Below are 23,210 nucleotides of genomic sequence, written 5' to 3'. Positions count from 1 at the left end.
ACAACTGGGATTTCAAAATTCATGGACTTTAATAAAAATACAACCTTGCACATTTTAGGTTTGTTTAAAACTGTTTTAATCCTCAAGTTCCTTGTCACCTGAGGTGGACAACTGAAGCAACTTCAATTAGCTGTCAAAATGTCTGGAGCCTAGGTAGGTGCCAAAGAGAACCTGTAGCACAATCACAACACCCATGATCCTCAGGATGGGTTGGGTAATGTTCATCCAAAAACACGTTTATGTTATGTTTGTTCCTTGTATAATGACAAACCGGGGTGTAGGTTTAAGTACTTTTTAATGAACGTATACTTCAGCTAGAAAACTCCTTGTTTAGCCATGCAAGGCATTCTTCAACCACCTGCCCCGCCCACATAGCCTGCTGGGTAACGTAGTCTAAATGTTAACACATAACAGTTTCCCTTTTCTGGCATTGGTGCAGTGTTGTACCTGTTAGATAAATTATAATAATTGTACCTGATAATAATTATGCAAATTCAGTCAGCCACGGTATTAAAAGTCCAGCCTACTTCCCGGATCATGTCCCACACTGGATGAACTTCAAGAATATTTTGTCAAATTCATAAAAATGCTGTGATTTAATATAGGTACAATTATGTTCGTAGATTACCCAATGCCTTCTATGAAAGTTTTCGATTATTAAAACGAAAACCTAAATGAAAGACATCGGGTATATGTCAATAAATTCACAAATTTGTACACTTTAAAATTACCACGTTACGAATTTTATGTTGAAGGAAATTCAAAAAGTGTTGTACATGATCCCGGAAGTGGGCAGGACTTTCATACCGTATTGATGAAACCTTTGTTGGCTAGTTACTCGGCGAATAACCCATAGTTACAGATAGATCTAGGATGTTTCCCCTCCCCAATCCAAACATTGTGGGTAGCCTGCAAGTGGCATATTGAGTAGTTTTCATTTTACTGTCCAAATGCATTGCATGCTGCTGGCAAACAATTCATATCACTGCCTCCTGGACCGGGTTGTACCCGAAAACATTCTCCATTCGGGCTGCATAAGCTTTGATTTCTTCAACTTCATTAAATGGGGAGATATGTATACTTTTCTTATGAAAGTGGCTAAATGCTGATCCCGACTGTTGTGTATAGCGTTCAACCTATCCGGTTGAAACGATCAGACCAGGGGTTGCGTTTCTTTTATATTTGCTGCATTCGTAGCATTGCATTAGCGGAAATGAATACTTCTCAGGGCAGGTTTAGATATATTTGAGTCGCGTTGATGAAACCTTTTCGCTAACCCTTTTCCTAACAACCTAATTATCCTAACCTGCTATATGAAAAGTCACTTCTGCTAGTCAAAACCGGCTAACCCGCCCTGAGAACGGTGTGTTCAGTTTGCTATTTGCAGAATGGTTTGTACTGAACGACACGTTTCCCCAAAACATTATTGTACATTTTTGAACAGACTAATGTACATTTGCTCCCATTTGGTGGGTATAACAATGAGTGACAGCATTCCTACAACCCAACGCCGTCCATTTTTTAAACTTCTCATTCAGTACAGCAGCGTTCAATTGAACATTCCAGAATGTAAAAATATTGGTTTCCACTAATGCGATACAACGCTGCGTTAGGTTATGAGTGAAAAACAGACTGCAGCAACCTGATTGGTTGAACGCAGTACTCAACATCTGGGATTATTATTTTGCCACTTGCACGGTGGTGGAAAATGGTTTTGCGTAAGTGCCCATATTTTCCTAATTGTTTTCATCCATTAAATTAAGTTAATGGTGCAATCAGCAGTCGTTTCATCCAGTTTTGTGCCCATTGATTTTTAAAGAAAAACTTCCTCATGAGCTTAGTTTAACTGTCGTACACCATCAGAACTCAAAATGTAAGCTTGTTTTACTCCGTTTGTAAACAAACACTATATAGCCTCAAACATGGTTAAAACTATAATTTTGATATCATGGATGGTCAATCCTTGCATCTCTAGCTCTGTCTTAGAATTTGAGTGATTTAACTTTCCTCGTGCCCCTTCCCTCAGCTTTTTACTGAACCAGGGGTGGGGAGGCCGCTTAATTGTTTCTACTGCTGATTGCCTTTGTAAGGAGGATCGAAGCCAGGAGGAAATCGAAGCCTAGGCAGCCTGAATGAAGTAAGGTACTAACCGGTCCACAAGATACAAATGTATTGCAGGCTGCATACAATGCATTTGGACAGTAAAATGCAAACTATCGCCATCTGCCGGCCTTGGCCTAAGTCAAGAGCAACATCACCATACTCCCGGAAAGACAGTTGTACATACCTGGTTGCAAGGCCTGCATTCACAGGCAAAGCCAACAGTATAGGATATATGCCAACTGCACTGACAAGTGCACCTCTTATCAGGACACAGGTTGGGCAATTAAGGTTACATAAATGAGTTTAAGAGGTTTCAAATTCAATTCAGAAACCATAAAAATATTGTAGAAAATAATTGCAACAAACACACACCCACCAGACAATAAATGGTTTTGATACAGCTACATCATACATGGCCAGTGTTGTCAAGAATGGTAGGACAGCCATTGGGAGATTTGAAGTAAAACACCCTTGAGTGACATTCAGTGCCCCTGTATAAGCTGTTGGCAATCAGTCCTACTAATGCCCCATTACCTCCCAGATACTTGGGGCCATAGGTGAAGATTTTCCTGTTGAACAACAGTTACATGTTATGATGGGGGCAAAAGGCTATTAAGGCATGTCTAGGCATAGGCATACAAAAACGTACCTGTCAAGTTCAGGCAGCCGTTCAAATCTTTCCACTATCATTTGAACGATCACAGCTCTGGGGACTGTGCAGCCGGTGCCTTTTTGTACATTGCTGAATTCTGACACATTAAGCAAGATGACCTGCAATGTAATGTCAGTGTCCACCAACAATGCAGGGCTGAGTAGACATGTATGCGATACGTTCGATAAGAGTGAATCAAATAGCTAATTTAAGATAGCTAACATTCAATTGAATAAAATCCCGTTTAAACAGCCTAGTTCAGTGAGCATACGCTAATAAGCAGAAACACTGCAATAACACCAGTCAAATGTATTGCTGTACTCTCCGTTACCGATGTCTCAGCTCTAATGTATGTGCTGTAAACGTATAACTGTTTCAATATTTTCTTCTTTAGTATCATTATTTTGAGGAAGGGCACAGCCATTTTAAACCATTTGCACCAGAGTTACCTCTGAACCTTTCACACCAAATGATATTGGTCAGTACTCCACACTCTCTGCGGGGTTGAAATAAGTGGATGATAGTGGTTTTCAGTGATACCGTCACAAATAGAACAATGAGACCGATATTTCACCGGATGTATAAATGTGAAGCATCCGCTTGGCGTTTCCACTCACTACCTAATATGATAGTGAGAGGAAGCTCACTGGTTGGCAGTGGGAGAAGATGGAATGAGACAGATTTTGCTAATTTTATCATTGATTAAACATTTAAACTCAATACAGTTGCCAAAACTAGAATATGTTATGAACAGAGTGGACTAAGTTTAGTAGGCTTTACTCTTTGCAAAGGTTTTTTAAAATCACATTTAGAGTGAGTGCAAAGGCAAATTTAGTTATTGTACATATGCACTTCAGAGTAGACGTTCCCTAACAGAAATATGCATATGCATGCAAGATCAACATCAGAAGCCTCCTCCCTAAGTTTGTTTTACTCACTGCTTTAGCACACTCTGCTAACCCTGATGTCCTTGCCGTGTCTGAATCCTGGCTCAGGAAGGCCACCAAAAATTCTGAGATTTCCATACCCAACTATAACATTTTTCGTCAAGATAGAACTGCCAAAGGGGGAGGAGTTGCAGTCTACTGCAGAGAGAGCCTGCAAAGTAATGTCATACTTTCCAGGTCCATACCCAAACAGTTCGAACTACTAATCTTAAAAATTACTCTCTTCAGAAATAAGTCTCTCACTGTTGCCGCCTGCTACCGACCTCCCTCAGCTCCCAGCTGTGCCCTGGACACCATTTGTGAATTGATCGCCCCCCATCTAGCTTCAGAGTTTGTTCTGTTAGGTGACCTAAACTGGGATATGCTTAACACCCCGGCAGTCCTACAATCTAAGCTAGATGCCATCAGTCTCACACAAATCATCAAGGAACCCACCAGATACAACCCTAAATCTCTAAACAAGGGCACCCTCATAGAAGTCATCCTGACCAACTGGCCCTCCAAATACACCTCCGCCATCTTCAACCAGGATCTCAGCGATCACTGCCTCATTGCCTGTATCCGCTACGGAGCCGCAGTCAAACGACCACCCCTCATTACTGTCAAACGCTCCCTAAAACACTTCTGTGAGCAGGCCTTTCTAATCGACCTGGCCCGGGTATCCTGGAAGGACATTGACCTCATCCCGTCAGTTGAGGATGCCTGGTTATTCTTTAAGAGTAACTTCCTCACCATTTTAGATCAGCATGCTCCGTTCAAAAAATGCAGAACTAAGAACAGATATAGCCCTTGGTTCACTCCAGACCTGACTGCCCTCGACCTGCACAAAAACATCCTGTGGCGGACTGCAATAGCATCGAATAGTCCCCGTGATATGCAACTGTTCAGGGAAGTCAGGAACCAATACACTCAGTCAGTCAGGAAAGCTAAGGCCAGTTTCTTCAGGCAGAAATTTGCATCCTGTAGCTCCAACTCCAAAAAGTTCTGGGACACTGTGAAGTCCATGGAGAACAAGAGCACCTCCTCCCAGCTGCCCACTGCACTGAGGCTAGGTAACACGGTCACCACCGATAAATCCATGATTATCGAAAACTTCAACAAGCATTTCTCAACGGCTGGCCATGCCTTCCGCCTGGCTACTCCAACCTCGGCCAACAGATCCGCCCCCCCCAGCAGCTACTCGACTCTGTCAATCACCATATTCTTATCGGCAGACTCAGTAGCCTTGGTTTCTCTGATGACTGCCTTGCCTGGTTCACCAACTACTTTGCAGACAGAGGGCAGTGTGTCAAATCGGAGGGCATGCTGTCCGGTCCTCTGGCAGTCTCTATGGGGGTGCCACAGGGTTCAATTCTCAGGCCGACTCTTTTCTCTGTATATATCAATGATGTTGCTCTTGCTGCAGGCGATTCCCTGACCCACCTCTACGCAGACGACACCATTCTATATACTTCCGGCCCGGCCTTGCACACTGTGCTATCTAACCTCCAAACAAGCTTCAATGCCATACAACACTCCTTCCGTGGCCTCCAACTGCTCTTAAACGCTAGTAAAACCAAATGTATGCTTTTCAACCATTCGCTGCCTGCACCTGCACGCCTGACTAGTATCACCACCCTGGATGGTTCCGACCTTGAATATGTGGACATCTATAAGTACCTAGGTGTCTGTCTTGACTGTAAACTCTCCTTCCAGACTTATCCTACCGATCCTCGACTTCGGCGACGTCATCTACAAAATAGCTTCCAACACTCTACTCAGCAAACTGGATGCAGTTTATCACAGTGCCATCCGTTTTGTCACTAAAGCACCTTATACCACCCACCACTGCGACTTGTATGCTCTAGTCGGCTGGCCCTCGCTCCATATTCGTCGCCAGACCCACTGGTTCCAGGTCATCTACAAGTCCATGCTAGGTAAAGCTCTGCCTTATCTCAGTTCCCTGGTCACGATAGCAACACCCACCCGTAGCACGCGCTCCAGCAGGTGTATCTCACTCAGAGCCTACCTTCTATTGACTCATTAGTAGGAAAGATTTTTTTTCTCTTTTGGTCCATTCAACAACAGAGCGATACAAACCTTGTTTCAGCAGGATGTTGTATTATGTCATGCCTTATTGGAATGGATTTATTGATAATATCTGTTGTAAAAAAGTTTGGATGTTGCCACACACATACCTACTTGTTAACACAATTAAGGAAGTTTCCTTTAAAATTATTCATAAACATTATCCTGCCAAACACTATATGAAGAAGTTTAAGGAAAACATCAACTCAAATTGCTCCTTTTGTAATGACCACCCAGAAACAGTGTTGCATCTTTTTTGGCATTGTATGCATGTAAGAAAACCGTGGAAAGACATCAGTAGGTTTATAATTGAACACATTTATGAAGATTTTACACAATTGTGGAGATATACTGTTTGGATTCTTTACAAAAGCTGTTCGAATTGTAAGTATTTGTATGTCCCTTAAGGTCCTTGTGTAATTGTAATGTGATATTGTACCCCCTAGCTCAATTATCCATTGTTTGTAATCTATGTATGCTTGTGTTCCCTCATGTGCTTTATGTAATGATTTGTTGTTAATAAAAAAGCGTTCCCCAACCCACAACTTCCCCGTTTTTCAGGAGCGCCGTTTCCGTTCAATTTAATAGTCCAGAACGTACTGAACGCAGCCCAGGTTAATTTACAAAAGCGGAAGTCCCAGCACAGGCTCTCTTTTGGTCAGTACTATCACGAACCCTTGGGAGGTCCACACTCTTTTTTTTTTTTTTTTTTTTAAAACTTTTTTTAAAATTATTTTTTAACAAATCAATACAGAAAGTATATGGGCGAACACAAGTATATATAAATAGGACACGAAGGACAATTGGGCTAGGGGGTAGAATATCACATTACAGAAGGACACTTATAATTCTAACAGCTTTTTTATTCGTAGCGTATTTACTCGTCTTAAAATATAGTTACATTTTTTTTGTAAGGGACGTCCATACTCCAAACCCTTACCCAATAATAACTGTACCATAACTATTTAAAATTTCAACTACATTAGGGTATCGACGTCTCAAGGATCCCAAGTACCACGGAGTACGGGCCCTTTCAGTCTCACCTGAAAACCGGCACATCTGGTTGTTGGGGACTCAAGAGGCAAGTAAGCCCGAGTATGGACAAAATACTCGACATGCCATTTGATGTAATGTTTTGTCAATCAAGGGGTAGTAACCAACCTCGCCACTGCTAAGGTAAAGCCATAGAGATATATAGGACTAATCTATGCCGTTATAGTGTCTGACAGCATGGGCAGCGCTTTGAGCCAATCTCCTTTGTCAAGTAGTCATTTTTCTTCTTCCCGATTGGCTGATCCCTCCTGATGACCCAGTTGGAGGTGACTCCACCAGGGTCACCAGGAAGGATCAGCCAATGAAGTTGTAAGTCCCACCCAGTTGACTACATTAAAATGGTGGAAACCTTCAACGGCGCGTCCCATGCTAGTAAGGCCTTTTAGCCACTAGAGGCCTCTATTATTCTCTATTGGTAAAACTGGTACTGATGCTGCTGCTTTCTACTTCGTGGTTGTAGACTTGGGAATCAAAAACGTGGTGATGTGACAGCTGCCAAGGAACAGGGAAAAAAAGAGGACGAGGAAGTTCCAGATATTTCGCAAAGAATATATGAAATGTGTAAAGTAGACGGGGTTATTGCAAAGCCATGCGTTTTACGGCACGATCAGACAGGCAGGTATTTTCCAACAGACAGTCAGGAGAGAATCTGCTCACTGGAATTAGGTTATCGTTAGCCAAACGCTCTGTCAACTTCCATTTTCACTGCCCAGGTTTTCGTTTTAAGTAGCCTAGCTGGTTAAGCTACTATGATGCATGTGTTTGCGAGTATTGGGTTAATTTCAGTTTGTACATAGTTGAATAGACTTAATTCAAAATAATGTCATGTAGGCTAAACGAAAGAGAGATGACGGAGAATCACACAGCAACATAACCTTAGCTAACCGAGTTATTGGATGGAGCATATCCATTTTATTCGTTGTGGTATGTCTTGGAATAAATGTTGGCCAGCCAATGTTATGTATTTCGATAGCTAGTTATCCTAAGGCTAGGCTACTTAGCCGCAGACCTGGTTCGTTTAGCCAACTGGGCCATCCCAAATGCATAGAAAAAAATATGAAGCTATGAGGAATTGCTGCCAGGTGTGTAGCCTAATTAAATTTGCTGTGCTGTTAAGTTACAAATAGGCTATACCCCTGCTCATGTCATCATATCCCATGACATGCTGCAACGTTTTTTGCACGGGCCAAAATAGACTTGCTTGGTTGCATATTTCACCTCGCCGGGTAACGTTACGGCGCCTTTAACATTTCTTTGGACTGCCATTGGATTTGTTTTTTAAATCCCCAGCTCATCACATGGGAGCGCCATTGACTCAATGCCAGCATCAAACTGCAAGGGAAGTGATAGGAACGCGGAACATCTCGCTGGGTGCTCACGAAAAGTTCCTGTCAGTTGAGGGAATTGACCTACCATTTATGCTAGGCTATAGTCAACGTCCATGACATGATATCAGAACGTGCGCGACTGCCGTTGCACCTGTCAGCAGCAGCACACACCAATCGGAAATACTTTGTTGAAGATGAACTGAACAAGCATACACAGCCACATTGCAAACAGTTTTTGTTTGTGGCCTGTTTTGCCCTGTGCTAGTCTATTGTTTTAGACTGTAGACCACGGATTCTGCTGGAGCAAAAGCCTAAAACCTACTGCCTCTGTGTCTAAGGCTACACGTTATAGCACAACTGACTCGCTTTGATGTGTTTTTTTTTTCACCACTGCCTGACATCTTTAATAATGCACTGAAGAGAACTGGGAATACGTTATGTTATTGGCGCAAGAGTAAATCACCGATACGAATCCAGCATTCAACTATGCCTGTAAGAAAAAAAGGTGAGCAGAAACGTATACTAATTGGCACAACAGTTGTCTCGCTGCCTCTATGTAGCCACAAGTGGATCTGTATTGAGATTCAGCACTTCTAGATTTCAGCATGTAGTCTTTATGTAAGTAGGACACAATTCTCATTTGCCTTTCTCGGTTTAATATGCTCCTGTAGGTAGGCTAGTGGCAAACCAAATAAAAATGACCCATAACTTGTAATATACGCCTTATAAAAATATGTTGTTGCATGCACCTTGGCCCTCTGGCCTATGAAACAGAACAGTCATTGATAATAGTTTATTTTGGATAAGAGTTTTGGGTAAACCTTTAATAACTTTAATAAATAAGCATTAATAAGCTACACTATGCCTACTTAAATAGTGTAAGTAATGTTACTAGGCCTATTAGTAAAATATTTCTGAAAGCATTTCACGTAAAATAGGTTATACAGCATTTATTCACATTTGTAGGGATTTATAATGCCATATTCAGTAAAGTAATGCCTATCATAAGTGTAATTGAATATTGTGCATCATATTCAGTAAAGGATTGGTTTGTCCTTATTTGCAGCCTATATTGGCTGATGATTGGCATGTGGTGATTGTAGTGTAAGTGCAGTCTGCTAAGCAACTCCATATAAATAGATGTCTAATGAGGCTTGTCCTTGTGGAAGACATTGGTCTGTAATTGTGCAACAAGAAAGAATTACTGTCCAAATTGTTCAACTGTGCAACTGTAGGCTACTGTACAATGAATGTCATGCAAGATTTTGCAACCTCCCAGAGTTTTCTGGAGTTGAGAGGTTAAAGTAAAAGTCTGACTAGACAGCAGTCAGCCAGATCAATTGAACAGGAAAATCCATATAAGTATTTAAAGACCATTTTACACTCTGTTCTTGAGAGTTTATTTGACACGAGACATAGTTTAGTGTTGACTTTTGTCTTGTCACATGCTTGTCACAGCACCCCTCCTCCCCCACCCCTGAGTAAAGAGCGGCTTTGTTCCCCTGCGGTCTCCTTTGGTGACAGAGTCTGAGCTCAACGATGACCCCTCTGTCTCTGTGTGACAGTGGTGTCTCGCCCTCTGACACTCGCGCCGAGCGTACACTCGATTGATGCTCCACATTTCTGTACCGTTGCAAAACTGCCTCTCATATTAGTAGTGGAAGTGGCTGCTAATTATGAACCATGCAAGTGGCCTCATCGTCTTTTGCACATGCAGTTGTTATTTTCAGAATTTCCTTGCTGCTTGAGATTGTTCTTAGAATCCCTTTTACAGATGGGGATAACATGTGGCGGAAGCTCAAGCTACTATATATCTTATTCAAACAAAATGCCTTTGTGAATTGATCCGTACTTGTCTGGTGGTTTGTGATATTTCATCACTTGTACTATGTTTAAATTAACTTATGTGACCATCATTTGAATAGCATGCTAACTGGTCTCCATTCCGTACCCTCCTGCAGACACAGCTAGGGCCCTAGGGCTTTTGGAAGACTACTGTGCTAAACTGACGAAGCCAGAGGAACAACAGCTCAAAACTGCCATTCAGAGAGTGATGGGGGTCTTCAAAAGCAGCCTGTTCCAAGCACTGCTTGGTAAGTCAGCAGGTTATTGGAATCCATCCATTCATTGAATAATCCATTGTTGTTTTTACTGTCATAGCAAAAACCAATATCCCCTCAACTGTTTAGCCATGTTCACCGTTATATTCCATTTCATAAAGTATATGGAATTTGATACTGAATGTCTATGCTAGTGGCAAAAATGCAAGCATTTTTTTTACTTAAAAGGTAGACCCCGCTAAATGACGTTGCCACAGTGAAGCAGTGTGAAGTGAACCTGTGCAGATACTGTGTGTGAGAGTGAAGTCTTGCATCTCGCTCATCTCAATGTCTGTGCTATGGTAGCCAGGGCACCAAAACATCGTTGAAGTTCAAATCAAATCAAATCAAATCAAATTTATTTATATAGCCCTTCGTACATCAGCTGATATCTCAAAGTGCTGTACAGAAACCCAGCCTAAAACCCCAAACAGCAAGCAATGCAGGTGTAGAAGCACGGTGGCTAGGAAAAACTCCCTAGAAAAGCCAAAACCTAGGAAGAAACCTAGAGAGGAACCAGGCTATGTGGGGTGGCCAGTCCTCTTCTGGCTGTGCCGGGTAGAGATTATAACAGAACATGGCCAAGATGTTCAAATGTTCATAAATGACCAGCATGGTCTAATAATAAGGCAGAACAGTTGAAACTGGAGCAGCAGCACGGCCAGGTGGACTGGGGACAGCAAGGAGTCATCTGTCAAGTAGTCCTGGGGCATGGTCCTAGGGCCGCGGTTCAGTTGAAACTGGAGCAGCAGCACGGCCAGGTGGACTGGGGACAGCAAGGAGTCATCATGTCAGGTAGTCCTGGGGCATGGTCCTAGGGCTCAGGTCCTCCGAGAGAGAGAAGGAGAGAATTAGAGAACGCACACTTAGATTCACACAGGACACCGAATTGGACAGGAGAAGTACTCCAGATATAACAAACTGACCCCAGCCCCCCGAACATAAACTACTGCAGCATAAATACTGAAGGCTGAGACAGGAGGGGTCAGGAGACACTGTGGCCCCACCCGAGGACACCCCCGGACAGGGCCAAACAGGAAGGATATAACCCCACCCACTATGCCAAAGCACAGCCCCCACACCACTGGAGGGATATCTTCAACCACCAACTTACCATCCTGAGACAAAGCTGAGTATTGCCCGCAAAGATCTCCGCCACGGCACAACCCAAGGGGGCGCCAACCCAGACAGGATGACCACATCAGTGAATCAACCCACTCAGGTGACGCACCCCCTCAGGGACGGCATGAGAGAGCCCCAGCAAGCCAGTGACTCAGCCCCTGTAATAGGGTTAGAGGCAGAGAATCCCAGTGGAAAGAGGGGAACCGCCAGGCAGAGACAGCAAGGGTGGTTCGTTGCTCCAGAGCCTTTCCGTTCACCTTCCCACTCCTGGGCCAGACTACACTCAATCATATGACCCACTGAAGAGATGAGTCTTCAGTAAAGACTTAAAGGTTGAGACCGAGTTTGCGTCTCTGACATGGGTAGGCAGACCGTTCCATAAAAATGGAGCTCTATAGGAGAAAGCCCTGCCTCCAGCTGTTTGCTTAGAAATTCTAGGGACAATTAGGAGGCCTTCTTGTGACCGTAGCGTACGTGTAGGTATGTACGGCAGGACCAAATCAGAGATAGGTAGGAGCAAGCCCATGCAATGCTTTGTAGGTTAGCAGTAAAACCTTGAAATCAGCCCTTGCTTTGACAGGAAGCCAGTGTAGGGAGGCTAGCACTGGAGTAATATGATCAAATTTTTGGTTCTAGTCAGGATTCTAGCAGCCGTATTTAGCACTAACTGAAGTTTATTTAGTGCTTTATCCGGGTAGCCGGAAAGTAGAGCATTGCAGTAGTCTAACCTAGAAGTGACAAAAGCATGGATTAATTTTTCTGCATCATTTTTGGACAGAAAGTTTCTGATTTTTGCAATGTTACGTAGATGGAAAAAAGCTGTCCTTGAAATGGTCTTGATATGTTCTTCAAAAGAGAGATCAGGGTCCAGAGTAACGCCGAGGTCCTTCACAGTTTTATTTGAGATGACTGTACAACCATTAAGATTAATTGTCAGATTCAACAGAAGATCTCTTTGTTTCTTGGGACCTAGAACAAGCATCTCTGTTTTATCCGAGTTTAAAAGTAGAAAGTTTGCTGCCATCCACTTCCTTATGTCTGAAACACATGCTTCTAGCGAGGGCAATTTTGGGGCTTCACCATGTTTCATTGAAATGTACAGCTGTGTATCATCCGCATAGCAGTGAAAGTTAACATTATGTTTTCGAATAACATCCCCAAGAGGTAAAATATATAGTGAAAACAACAGCGGTCCTAAAACGGAACCTTGAGGAACACCGAAATTTACAGTTGATTTGTCAGAGGACAAACCATCCACAGAGACAAACTGATATCTTTCCGACAGATAAGATCTAAACCAGGCCAGAACTTGACCGTGTAGACCAATTTGGGTTTCCAATCTCTCCAAAAGAATGTGGTGATCGATGGTATCAAAAGCAGCACTAAGGTCTAGGAGCACGAGGACAGATGCAGAGCCTCGGTCCGATGCCATTAAAATGTCATTTACCACCTTCACAAGTGCCGTCTCAGTGCTATGATGGGGTCTAAAACCAGACTGAAGCATTTCATATACATTGTTTGTCTTCAGGAAGGCAGTGAGTTGCTGAGCAACAGCCTTTTCTAAGATTTTTGAGAGGAATGGAAGATTCGATATAGGCCGATAGTTTTTTATATTTTCTGGGTCAAGGTTTGGCTTTTTCAAGAGAGGCTTTATTACTGCCACTTTTAGTGAGTTTGGTACACATCCGGTGGATAGAGAGCCGTTTATTATGTTCAACATAGGAGGGCCAAGCACAGGAAGCAGCTCTTTCAGTAGTTTAGTTGGAATAGGGTCCAGTAAGCAGCTTGAAGGTTTAGAGGCCATGATTATTTTCATCATTGTGTCAAGAGATATAGTACTAAAACACTTGAGCGTCTCTCTTGATCCTAGGTCCACGCAGAGTTGTGCAGACTCAGGACAACTGAGCTTTGAAGGAATACGCAGATTTAAGGAGGAGTCTGTAATTTGCTTTCTAATAATCATAATTTTTTCCTCAAAGAAGTTCATGAATTTATCACTGCTAAAGTGAAAGTCATCCTCTCTTGGGGAATGCTGCTTTTTAGTTAGCTTTGCGACCGTATCAAAAGGAATTTTGGATTGTTCTTATTGTCCTCAATTAAGTTAGAAAAATAGGATGATCGAGCAGCAGTAAGGGCTCTTCGGTACTGCACGGTACTGTCTTTCCAAGCTAGACGGAAGACTTCCAGTTTGGTGTGGCGCCATTTCCGTTCCAATTTTCTGGAAGCTTGCTTCAGAGCTCGGGTATTTTCTGTGTACCAGGGAGCTAGTTTCTTATGAGAAATGTTTTTAGTTTTTAGGGGTGCAACTGCATCTAGGGTATTGCGCAAGGTTAAATTGAGTTCCTCAGTTAGGTGGTTAACTGATTTTTGTCCTCTGGTGTCATTGGGTAGACAGAGGGAATCTGGAAGGACATCAAGGAATCTTTGTGTTGTCTGTGAATTTATAGCACGACTTTTGATGTTCCTTGGTTGGGGTCTGAGCAGATTATTTGTTGCAATTGCAAACGTAATAAAATGGTGGTCCGATAGTCCTGGATTATGAGGAAAAACATTAAGATCCACAACATTTATTCCATGGGACAAAACTAGGTCCAGCGTATGACTGTGACAGTGAGTGGGTCCAGAGACATGTTGGACAAAACCCACTGAGTCGATGATGGCTCCGAAAGCCTTTTGGAGTGGGTCTGTGGACTTTTCCATGTGAATATTAAAGTCACCAAAGATTAGAATATTATCTGCTATGACTACAAGGTCCGATAGGAATTCAGGGAACTCAGTGAGGAACGCTGTATATGACCCAGGAGGCCTGTAAACAGTAGCTATAAAAAGTGATTGAGTAGGCTGCATAGATTTCATGACTAGAAGCTCAAAAGACGAAAACGTCATTTTTTTTTTTTGTAAATTGAAATTTGCTATCGTAAATGTTAGCAACACCTCCGCCTTTGCGGGATGCACGGGGATATGGTCACTAGTGTAGCCAGGAGGTGAGGCCTCATTTAACACAGTAAATTCATCAGGCTTAAGCCATGTTTCAGTCAGGCCAATCACATCAAGATTATGATCAGTGATTAGTTCATTGACTATAATTGCCTTTGAAGTAAGGGATCTAACATTAAGTAGCCCTATTTTGAGATGTGAGGTATCATGATCTCTTTCAATAATGACAGGAATGGAGGTGGTCTTTATCCTAGTGAGATTGCTAAGGCGAACACCGCCATGTTTAGTTTTGCGCAACCTAGGTCGAGGCACAGACACGGTCTCAATGGTGATAGCTGAGCTGACTACACTGACTATGCTAGTGGCAGACTCCACTATGCTGGCAGGCTGGCTAACAGCTTGAGTTGAGCCTTGCGCTTCAACACTCTTAGTTCTTGCGGAAATTTACCCACCATGCTGTTTACTTTGTGCACCTACAGGTAGCTGCCAAAATAATGGAAGCAATTGAGTAAATGATGGATAAGAGGATATTAAAGCAGGTGCTTCCACACCGGTGTGGTTCCTGAGTTAATTTAGCAATTAACATCCCATCATGCTTAGGATCATGTATAAAAATGCTGGGCAGAACATTATTTTGGCCATTATTTAAGCTATCATGGTTGTGCCTCCATAGGATGACAATGCCCCAATCCACAAGGCACGAGTGGTCACTGAATGGTTTGATGAGCATGAAAACGATGTAAACCATATGCCATGACCATCTCAGTCACTAGATCTCAACCCAATTGAACACTTATGGAAGATTCTGGAGCGGCGCCTGAGACAGCGTTTTCCACGACCATCAACAAACCACCAAATGATGGACTTTCTCGTGGAAGAATGGTGTCGCATCCCTCCAATAGAATTCCATACACTTTTAGAATCTATGCCAAGGTGCATTGAAGCTGTCCTGGCCATGGTGGCCTAACGCCCTATTAAGACACGTTATGTTGGTGTTTCCTTTATTTTGTCAGTACATCATATTGCTGAGTCTACCTTTAAAAGTAATAACTATTTTATAATAACTGTTTAAAGCAGCAATCAGCAGTAAAAACAATAACAAAGCATTTGGCCTGCCCCTGTTTCAGCAAAAATCTGAGCAATGGGGATGGAGAATGTAAACACTTTCAAATTCTTTGACCAACTTTTGAGGCTATATAGTGGTTGTCTACATTCACTTTGTTTACAAACAATGAAGTAAACCAAATTTATAGTTTTGGTTCTGATGGTGTGTGACAGTTTAACTAAGTTCATTATGCATTTATACGTTATTATTTCAAGAGTCAATGGGTACATATTGTTAATTTCTAAGTCCAAAAATGGATGTAGCAACTGATTATTGCCCCTTTTTAAATGGGGTCTTTGCTGAATGATAGGTGACCTAAGTCAGTACTTTTTGGCATTCACAATACTTGTGTTATCCCTAGAGGTTTGTCTATTGTCACATTTGCTTAACCTGCAGTTTGCTATGCCTGAGCAGTGGGCACATTCTGCAGGTTTAGGGCTTTTATTTTTAACTCTGCTGATATTGCAGTAGGTGCTTGTGGTATTTTTCCATGTACTCTTCTTACTCTTCCTCTGTGATGTTTTTGTAATGATTCAAAATAAGCATATTGATGTGGGCTTTTTACATATTTGATCCAACTGAATTCAACTATTTCCTCACTGCATTATTGGAGATTGGTATAATGCATGATTCTTATTCATAATTTCAAAGTTCATGACATGGTCATTCCCCTAATAATGAAACCTGCAATCTGACCTCTCAGGTCAAGTTTGAAAATGTATTGCAGACAAAGAATTGTTCAGGCTATGCATTATTGTTCTCAAAGCCGTATCCGCCATTAGCAAGGGCAAAGTCTATGTGAAATGAACGCTATAAGCTCTGTATTATTATTATTATCTGTGACACACTTATCAGACCTTCTTGTGCTTGACTCCCTGGAATCTCTATCCTCCAATTCTGATGAATGTTGTTTTGGCTTATCTGAGGAGGGGCTTTCACTCTTTCTTGCACAAGCCCCCACTGGTTATCAAAAAAGAAACAATGATACAACAATGATATGCAGAGAGGAAATATCCAATTTATTAAAATGCATATTCACTTTTTTTTTCTAAACCTAAGAAGAAATGTTGTTCAAATCAAAAATCAAATCAAATTTTATTTGTCACATACACATGGTTAGCAGATGTTAATGCGAGTGTAGCGAAATGCTTGTGCTTCCAGTTCCGACAATGCAGTAATAACCAACAAGTAATCTAACTAACAATTCCAAAACTACTAACTACACAAGTGTAAGGGGATAAAGAATATGTAGATAAAGATTTATGAATGAGTGATGGTACAGAGCAGCATAGGCAAGATACAGTAGATGGTATCGAGTACAGTATATACATATGAGATGAGTATGTAAACAAAGTGGCATAGTTAAAGTGGCTAGTGATACATGTATTACATAAAGATGCGGTAGATGATATAGAGTACAGTATATACGTATACATATGAGATGAATAATGTAGGGTATGTAAACATTATATTAGGTAGCATTGTTTAAAGTGGCTAGTGATATATTTTACATCATTTCCCATCAATTCACATTATTAAAGTGGCTGGAGTTGAGTCAGTGTGTTGGCAGCAGCCACTCAATGTTAGTGGTGGCTGTTTAACAGTCTGATGGCCTTGAGATAGAAGTTGTTTTTCAGTCTCTCGGTCCCAGCTTTGATGCACCTGTACTGACCTCGCCTTCTGGATGATAGCGGGGTGAACAGGCAGTGGCTCGGGTGGTTGATGTCCTTGATGATCTTTATGGCCTTCCTGTGACATCGGGTGGTGTAGGTGTCCTGGAGGGCAGGTAGTTTGCCCCTGGTGATGCGTTGTGCAGACCTCACTACCCTCTGGAGAGCCTTACGGTTGTGGGCGGAGCAGTTGCCGTACCAGGCGGTGATACAGCCTGCCAGGATGCTCTCGATTGTGCATCTGTAGAAGTTTGTGAGTGCTTTTGGTGACAAGCCGAATTTCTTCAGCCTCCTGAGGTTGAAGAGGCGCTGCTGCGCATTCTTCAAGATGCTGTCTGTGTGGGTGGACCAATTCAGTTTGTCTGTGATGTGTATGCCAAGGAACTTAAAACTTACTACCCTCTCCACTACTGTTCCATCGATGTGGATAGGGGGGTGTTCCCTCTGCTGTTTCCTGAAGTCCACAATCATCTCCTTAGTTTTGTTGACGTTGAGTGTGAGGTTATTTTCCTGACACCACACTCCGAGGGCCCTCACCTCCTCCTTGTAGGCCGTCTCGTCGTTATTGGTAATCAAGCCTACCACTGTTGTGTCGTCTGCAAACTTGATGATTGAGTTGGAGGCGTGTGTGGCCACGCAGTTGTGGGTGAACAGGGAGTACAGGAGAGGGCTCAGAATGCACCCTTGTGGGGCCCCAGTGTTGAGGATCAGCGGGGTGGAGATGTTGTTGCCTACCCTCACCACCTGGGGGTGGCCCGTCAGGAAGTCCAGTACCCAGTTGCACAGGGCGGGGTTGGGACCCAGGGCCTCCAGCTTGATGACGAGCTTGGAGGGTACTATGGCATTAAATGCCGAGCTGTAGTCGATGAACAGCATTCTCACATAGGTATTCCTCTTGTCCAGATGGGTTAGGGCAGTGTGGTTGAGATTGCAATATCTAACATGATATACCACTCAGTGCCTTTTTGCCAACTTCCCCTTTGAAGCTTGAGGATTGGCAGACAGCAATGAATAATAAACAACCTTGTTTCATGTAGATTTGACAAAAATAACCATGTTTATTGATCCCCCCAGTCATTGTACTAATATGAGCTGTAGCAGTAAACACATTTATGATAATGTGTAAGACTTTTATTTTGACACCTGTTATTATGGCTTTCGGAGGAATTTATTATTATTATTTTTTTTTAACCAGGCAAGTCAGTTAAGAACAAATTCTTATTTTCAATGACGGCCTGGGAACAGTGGGTTAACTGCCTGTTCAGGGGCAGAACGACAGATTTGTACCTTGTCAGCTTGGGAGTTTAAACTTGCAACCTTCCGGTTACTAGTCCAACGCTCTAACCACTAGGCTACACTGCCGCCCCGAATAGAAGGGCTGAATTGGGTTGTTCAGTTTAGAGCGAGGCCACACTCCCCTGCTCGTGTTTATTTTATTTCCCCCTCATAATCGCCCTTACATTCTCTCTGCAAGCATGCTTTCCAATCCAAATTTTGTCACCAATATGTAACCTAAAGCGTATAGCCCTTGTGACATAGCTACCCGGCTCTCGCACAGACCGACCGCGCGCATCTACAGAATTCCCAACGCGGCTCGGTGTACTCTTCCTCTATTCATTCAAATGTATTAACAGTTGTAGAAATAGTTTGAGCTGCGTTGAGGATTAGAAAAGTATGAAAGCCAACCGTCCAATATTCATATCTATAACACTGATGTGCGTACGCATACACATTTTGGACTCTGATAGGCACTTAAGGGGAGGCAGAGTAGCCTAGTGGTTAGTGCGTTGGACTAGTAACCGGAAGGTTGCAAGTTCAAATCCCCGAGCTGACAAGGTACAAATCTGTTGTTTTTGCCCCTGAACAGGCAGTTAACCCACTGTTCCTAGGCCTTCATTGAAAATAAGAATTTGTTCTTAACTGACTTGCCAAGTTAAATAAAGGTAAAATAAAAAATAAGAATGATCCACAGACACTGCGACTTCATTTGTAGACTCAATAGTTTATCAGACTGCTACACAATTTATTAGTGGAAACAGTAAAAAAAGAGCACCTAAAATCACTCTAAACTGAACAATCGCTGTTATTCTGAACCAGAATTAGATGTACTTTAAAAAAAACAACCACATTGTCTCACAGCAAGAAAAACACAGCAGCTCTTGTCATACATTGTTATCATTGGAAATGTTGAGTAGATCAGTGGAAATGGAACTAGATAGTTTTTTTTTAAATATCCCTTTATGACAATGGCCCCTGTGGTTGTCAGATCAAGTTTGAGGTTCTGTGGGACTGTTACCACCATTGCAAAATGCATCAGTTCAAGCTAATTTCTAGCCATTGGTAATTGGTATTCACTCTACATCCAACAATTAGACTTGACAATATACTTAAAAAAATAAAATTATGTTACACCTTTATTTAACTAGGCAAGTCAGTTAGGAACACATTCTTATCTTACTTTGTTGACAGATTTATAAGGAAGTCCTTGCTTTGCTGTAGGGGTTGTCACCCTGCTCCTTTCCCAGCTAGCACATAAAGTCCTGAGAACCATATGTTTCTTAGAGCTTGGTGAGAGTGTGGCTGTCCTATGGTTATTTTTTATACAACGTTCTGGGAATGGTACAGGATAGTTGCTTGGCTTTTGAACATTCTCAGCACATTTAAGGAACTTCACAAAATAATGTTATTTTCTGGGTATTTCATGACATTAACAGAACGTTTTCTAAACATTCAAACGTGGTTACATTTAATAAATGTTTTGATAATGTTCTAGGAACATTCTCAAACTGGTTTGCCGTTAGGAATGTTCTCAAATAGTTTAAAGAACGTCCAGAAACAACAGTCTCCTGTGGAAATGTCAATACTCTGCGTAACGTTTCCACCAGCTTTCCTCATAGTTCTGTTTAAATTCATCTTCTCATATTGTTCAGAGAACATTAAGAACTTTCCATAAAAACCACAAGAAAAATTAAGTAACATTAAGAGAATGTTATTTTAAAAACATATATTTAGTTCTCAGCATCAACAAAACAATCTCTAACCTCTCTTTTGTTAAGTGTTAGATTCACCCACTAATTGGCCACACCTGATCTTAATAAATGCTTGACAAAAATTAACAGCGTTGTATGAGTTAAAAAACTTGGCATGCTATCTACATCCTGGTGGCGCAGTGGACTAATTCCATGGGTAAAAAACAGAAAATCATAGATTTGGAGCACACTGACACAGTGTCACAATTAAGAAATGTGTTTGCATGATTAATGCCTAAGGGGGAGGAGTGTATTTTTATCATTATTTTGTTGCAATGTTTTCAGAAATCATGTCCAATATTTGATCCTCATGTTGATGGTCACGTTACTGCTAACTACTGTGAGCTCGTCATACTCCGCAGTTCCAAAACAATCCAAAGGGTGGCAGCCTTGACCACAAATTAATGTTCTAGTTACGTGCACTATAGCAGGATTGGGATTTTAGGCTGCAATTTTTGGGATTATGTTAGAACTGCGTAAACTCACATTAGCAGTAGGCTTGTATTTTAACTAGAGTGGGGGGGTGACAACTTTTGCAGACATGTACAAATGCAGGCACCAAAACGTGCTTGAAAATCATGATTTTATAATATGTGGTAATAAATCACAGATTCTAAGGTCAAGTGAGCGACATGACAACATTTCAAACTATTTAATTACACAAAAACAAATCCAACCCCCCCATGTACTGTACATACCAACATACAATCCTTTCTCCAACTAAATATTACAGTGGCAAGAAAAAGTATGTGAACCCTTTGGAATTTTCTGTATAAATTGGTCATAAAATTGGATCTGATCTTCATTTAAGTCACAGCAATAGACACAGTGTGCTTGAACTAATGACACAAATTATTGTATTTAGTCTATTTTGAAGAAAGCATTTAAACATTCACAGTGTAGGTTGGAAAAAGTATGTGAACCCCGAGACTAATCCCTTCTCCAAAGCTAATTGGAGTCAGGAGTCAGCTAACCTGGAGTCCAATCAATGATATGAGATTGGAGATGTTGGTTAGAGCTGCCCTGCCCTATAAAAAACTAGCAAAATTTGAGTTTGCTATTTCACAAGAAGCATTGCCTGATGTGAACCATGCCTTGAACAAAAGAGATCTCAGAAGACCTAAGATTAAGAATTGTTGACTTGCATAAAGCTGGAAAGGGTTACAAAAGTATCTCTAAAAGCCTTGATGTTTACCAGTCCACGGCAAGACAAATTGTCCATAAATGGAGAAAGTTCAGCACTGCTACTCTCCCTATGAGTGACCATCCTGCAGAGATGACTGCAAGAGCATAGCGCAGAATGCTCAATGAGGCTAAGAAGAATCCTAGACGGTCAGCTAAAGACTTACAGGAATCTCTGGAAGATTAACATCTCTGTTGACGAGTCTACAATGTGTAAAACCCTAAACAAGAATGGTGTTTGTGGGAGGACACCATGGAAGAAGCCACTGCTGTTCAAAAAAAGCATTGCTGCACGTCTGAAGTTTGCAAAACAGCACCTGGATGTTCCACAGTGCTACTGGTAAAATATTCTGTGGACAGATGAAACTACAGTTGAGTTGTTTGGAAGGAACACACAACACTATGTGGAGAGAAAAAAGGCACAGCACACCAACATCAAAACCTCATCCCAACTGTAAAGTATGGTGGAGGGAGCATCATGGTTTTGGCTGTTTTGCTCCTTCAGGGCCAGGATAGCTTGCTATCATCAACAGAAAAGTGAATTCCCAAGTTTATCAAGACTTTTTACAGAAGAATGTCAGGCTCTGTCCCCCAATTGAAGCTCAGAAGAAGTTGGGCGATGCAACAGGACAACAACCCAAAACACAGAAGTAAATCAACAACAGAATGGCTTCAACAGATGAAAATACGCCTTCTGGAGTCCTGACTTCAACCCGATTGAGATGCTGTGGTATGACCTCGAGCGGTTCACACCAGACATCCCAAGAATATTGCTGAACTGAAACAGTTTTGTAAAGAGGAATGGTCCAAAATTCCTCCTGACCGTTGTGCAGGTCTGATCCGCAACTACAGAAAACGTTTGGTCGAGGTTATTGCTGTCGAAGAATGGTCAACCAGTTATTAAATCCAAGGGTTCACATTATTTTTCCACCCTGCACTGTGTATGTTTACACAGTGTGTTCAATAAAGACATGAAAACGTTTAATTGTTTGTGTGTTATTAGTTTAAGCAGAATGTGTTTGTCTGTTGTTGTGACTTAGATGAAGATCAGATCAAATGTTATGACCAATTTATGCAGACATCCAGGTAATTCCAAAGGGTTCACATACTTTTTCTTGCCACTGTACATTACACAGTACTAGGATGTTCGTCCATCCATAAAGATTAGAAGTGAAACTAAACAAAATGAAACTGTAGGTGCAACTTCACTCTTACCCAAGCGTGTTAGTATGCATATCTTTGTCAATTGTCATGATGCATTCTATCTTGGGTCATTGGGCTCCTAAACCATATACACTGCTCAAAAAAATAAAGGGAACACAATGTAACTCCAAGTCAATCACACTTCTGTGAAATCAAACTATCCACTTAGGAAGCAACACTGATTGCCAATAAATGTCACATGCTGTTGTGCAAATGGAATAGACAACAGGTGGAAATTATAGGCATTTAGCAAGACACCCCCAATAAAGGAGTGGTTCTGCAGGTGGGGACCACAGACTTCACTTTTGAATGCTGGCGGTGCTTTCACTCTAGTGGTAGCATGAGACGGAGTCTACAACCCACACAAGTGGCTCAGGTAGTGCAGCTCATCCAGAATGGCACATCAATGCGAGATGTGGCAAGAAAGTTTGTTGTGTCTGTCAGCGTCGTGTCCAGAGCATGGAGGCGCTACCAGGAGACAGGCCAGTACATCAGGAGACGTGGAGGAGGCCGTAGGAGGGCAACAACCCAGCAGCAGGACCGCTACCCCCGCCTTTGTGCAAGGAGGAGCAGGAGGAGCACTGCCAGAGCCCTGCAAAATGACCTCCAGCAGGCCACAAATGTGCATGTGTCTGCTCAAATGGTCAGAAACAGACTCCATGAGGGTGGTATAATGGCCCGACGTCCACAGGTGGGGGTTGTGCTTACAGCCC

The 23,210-nt window shown here is 42.1% G+C and overlaps 1 protein-coding gene and 1 pseudogene across 10 annotated transcripts in view; one reads left to right on the top strand and one right to left on the bottom strand.

Moving 5' to 3' along the window:
• Positions 1–75: 75 nt before the first annotated feature.
• On the bottom strand, positions 76–6,828 carry LOC135549409 (transmembrane protein 126A-like; annotated as a pseudogene).
• Positions 6,829–8,012: 1,184 nt separating this feature from the next.
• Positions 8,013–23,210, top strand: part of LOC135550935 (disks large homolog 2) — a 291,390-nt gene continuing 276,192 nt past the window's right edge. For 4 of the 10 annotated variants that reach the window (XM_064982190.1, XM_064982191.1, XM_064982192.1 and 1 more), the window contains exons 1-2: positions 8,037–8,655; positions 10,112–10,243. In XM_064982190.1, the coding sequence (XP_064838262.1) occupies positions 8,637–8,655; positions 10,112–10,243 (151 nt within the window). In that variant the 5' untranslated portion in view covers positions 8,037–8,636. Of the gene's footprint in view, positions 8,656–10,111; positions 10,244–23,210 lie in introns of all 10 variants that reach the window. The other 6 variants (XM_064982195.1, XM_064982194.1, XM_064982193.1 and 3 more) reach the window with 4 other exon arrangements.

The sequence above is a fragment of the Oncorhynchus masou genome, chromosome 12, assembly GCF_036934945.1.
Source record: "Oncorhynchus masou masou isolate Uvic2021 chromosome 12, UVic_Omas_1.1, whole genome shotgun sequence".
Classification (NCBI taxonomy): domain Eukaryota; kingdom Metazoa; phylum Chordata; class Actinopteri; order Salmoniformes; family Salmonidae; genus Oncorhynchus; species Oncorhynchus masou.
This window is presented reverse-complemented; position numbering and strand designations above follow the sequence as displayed.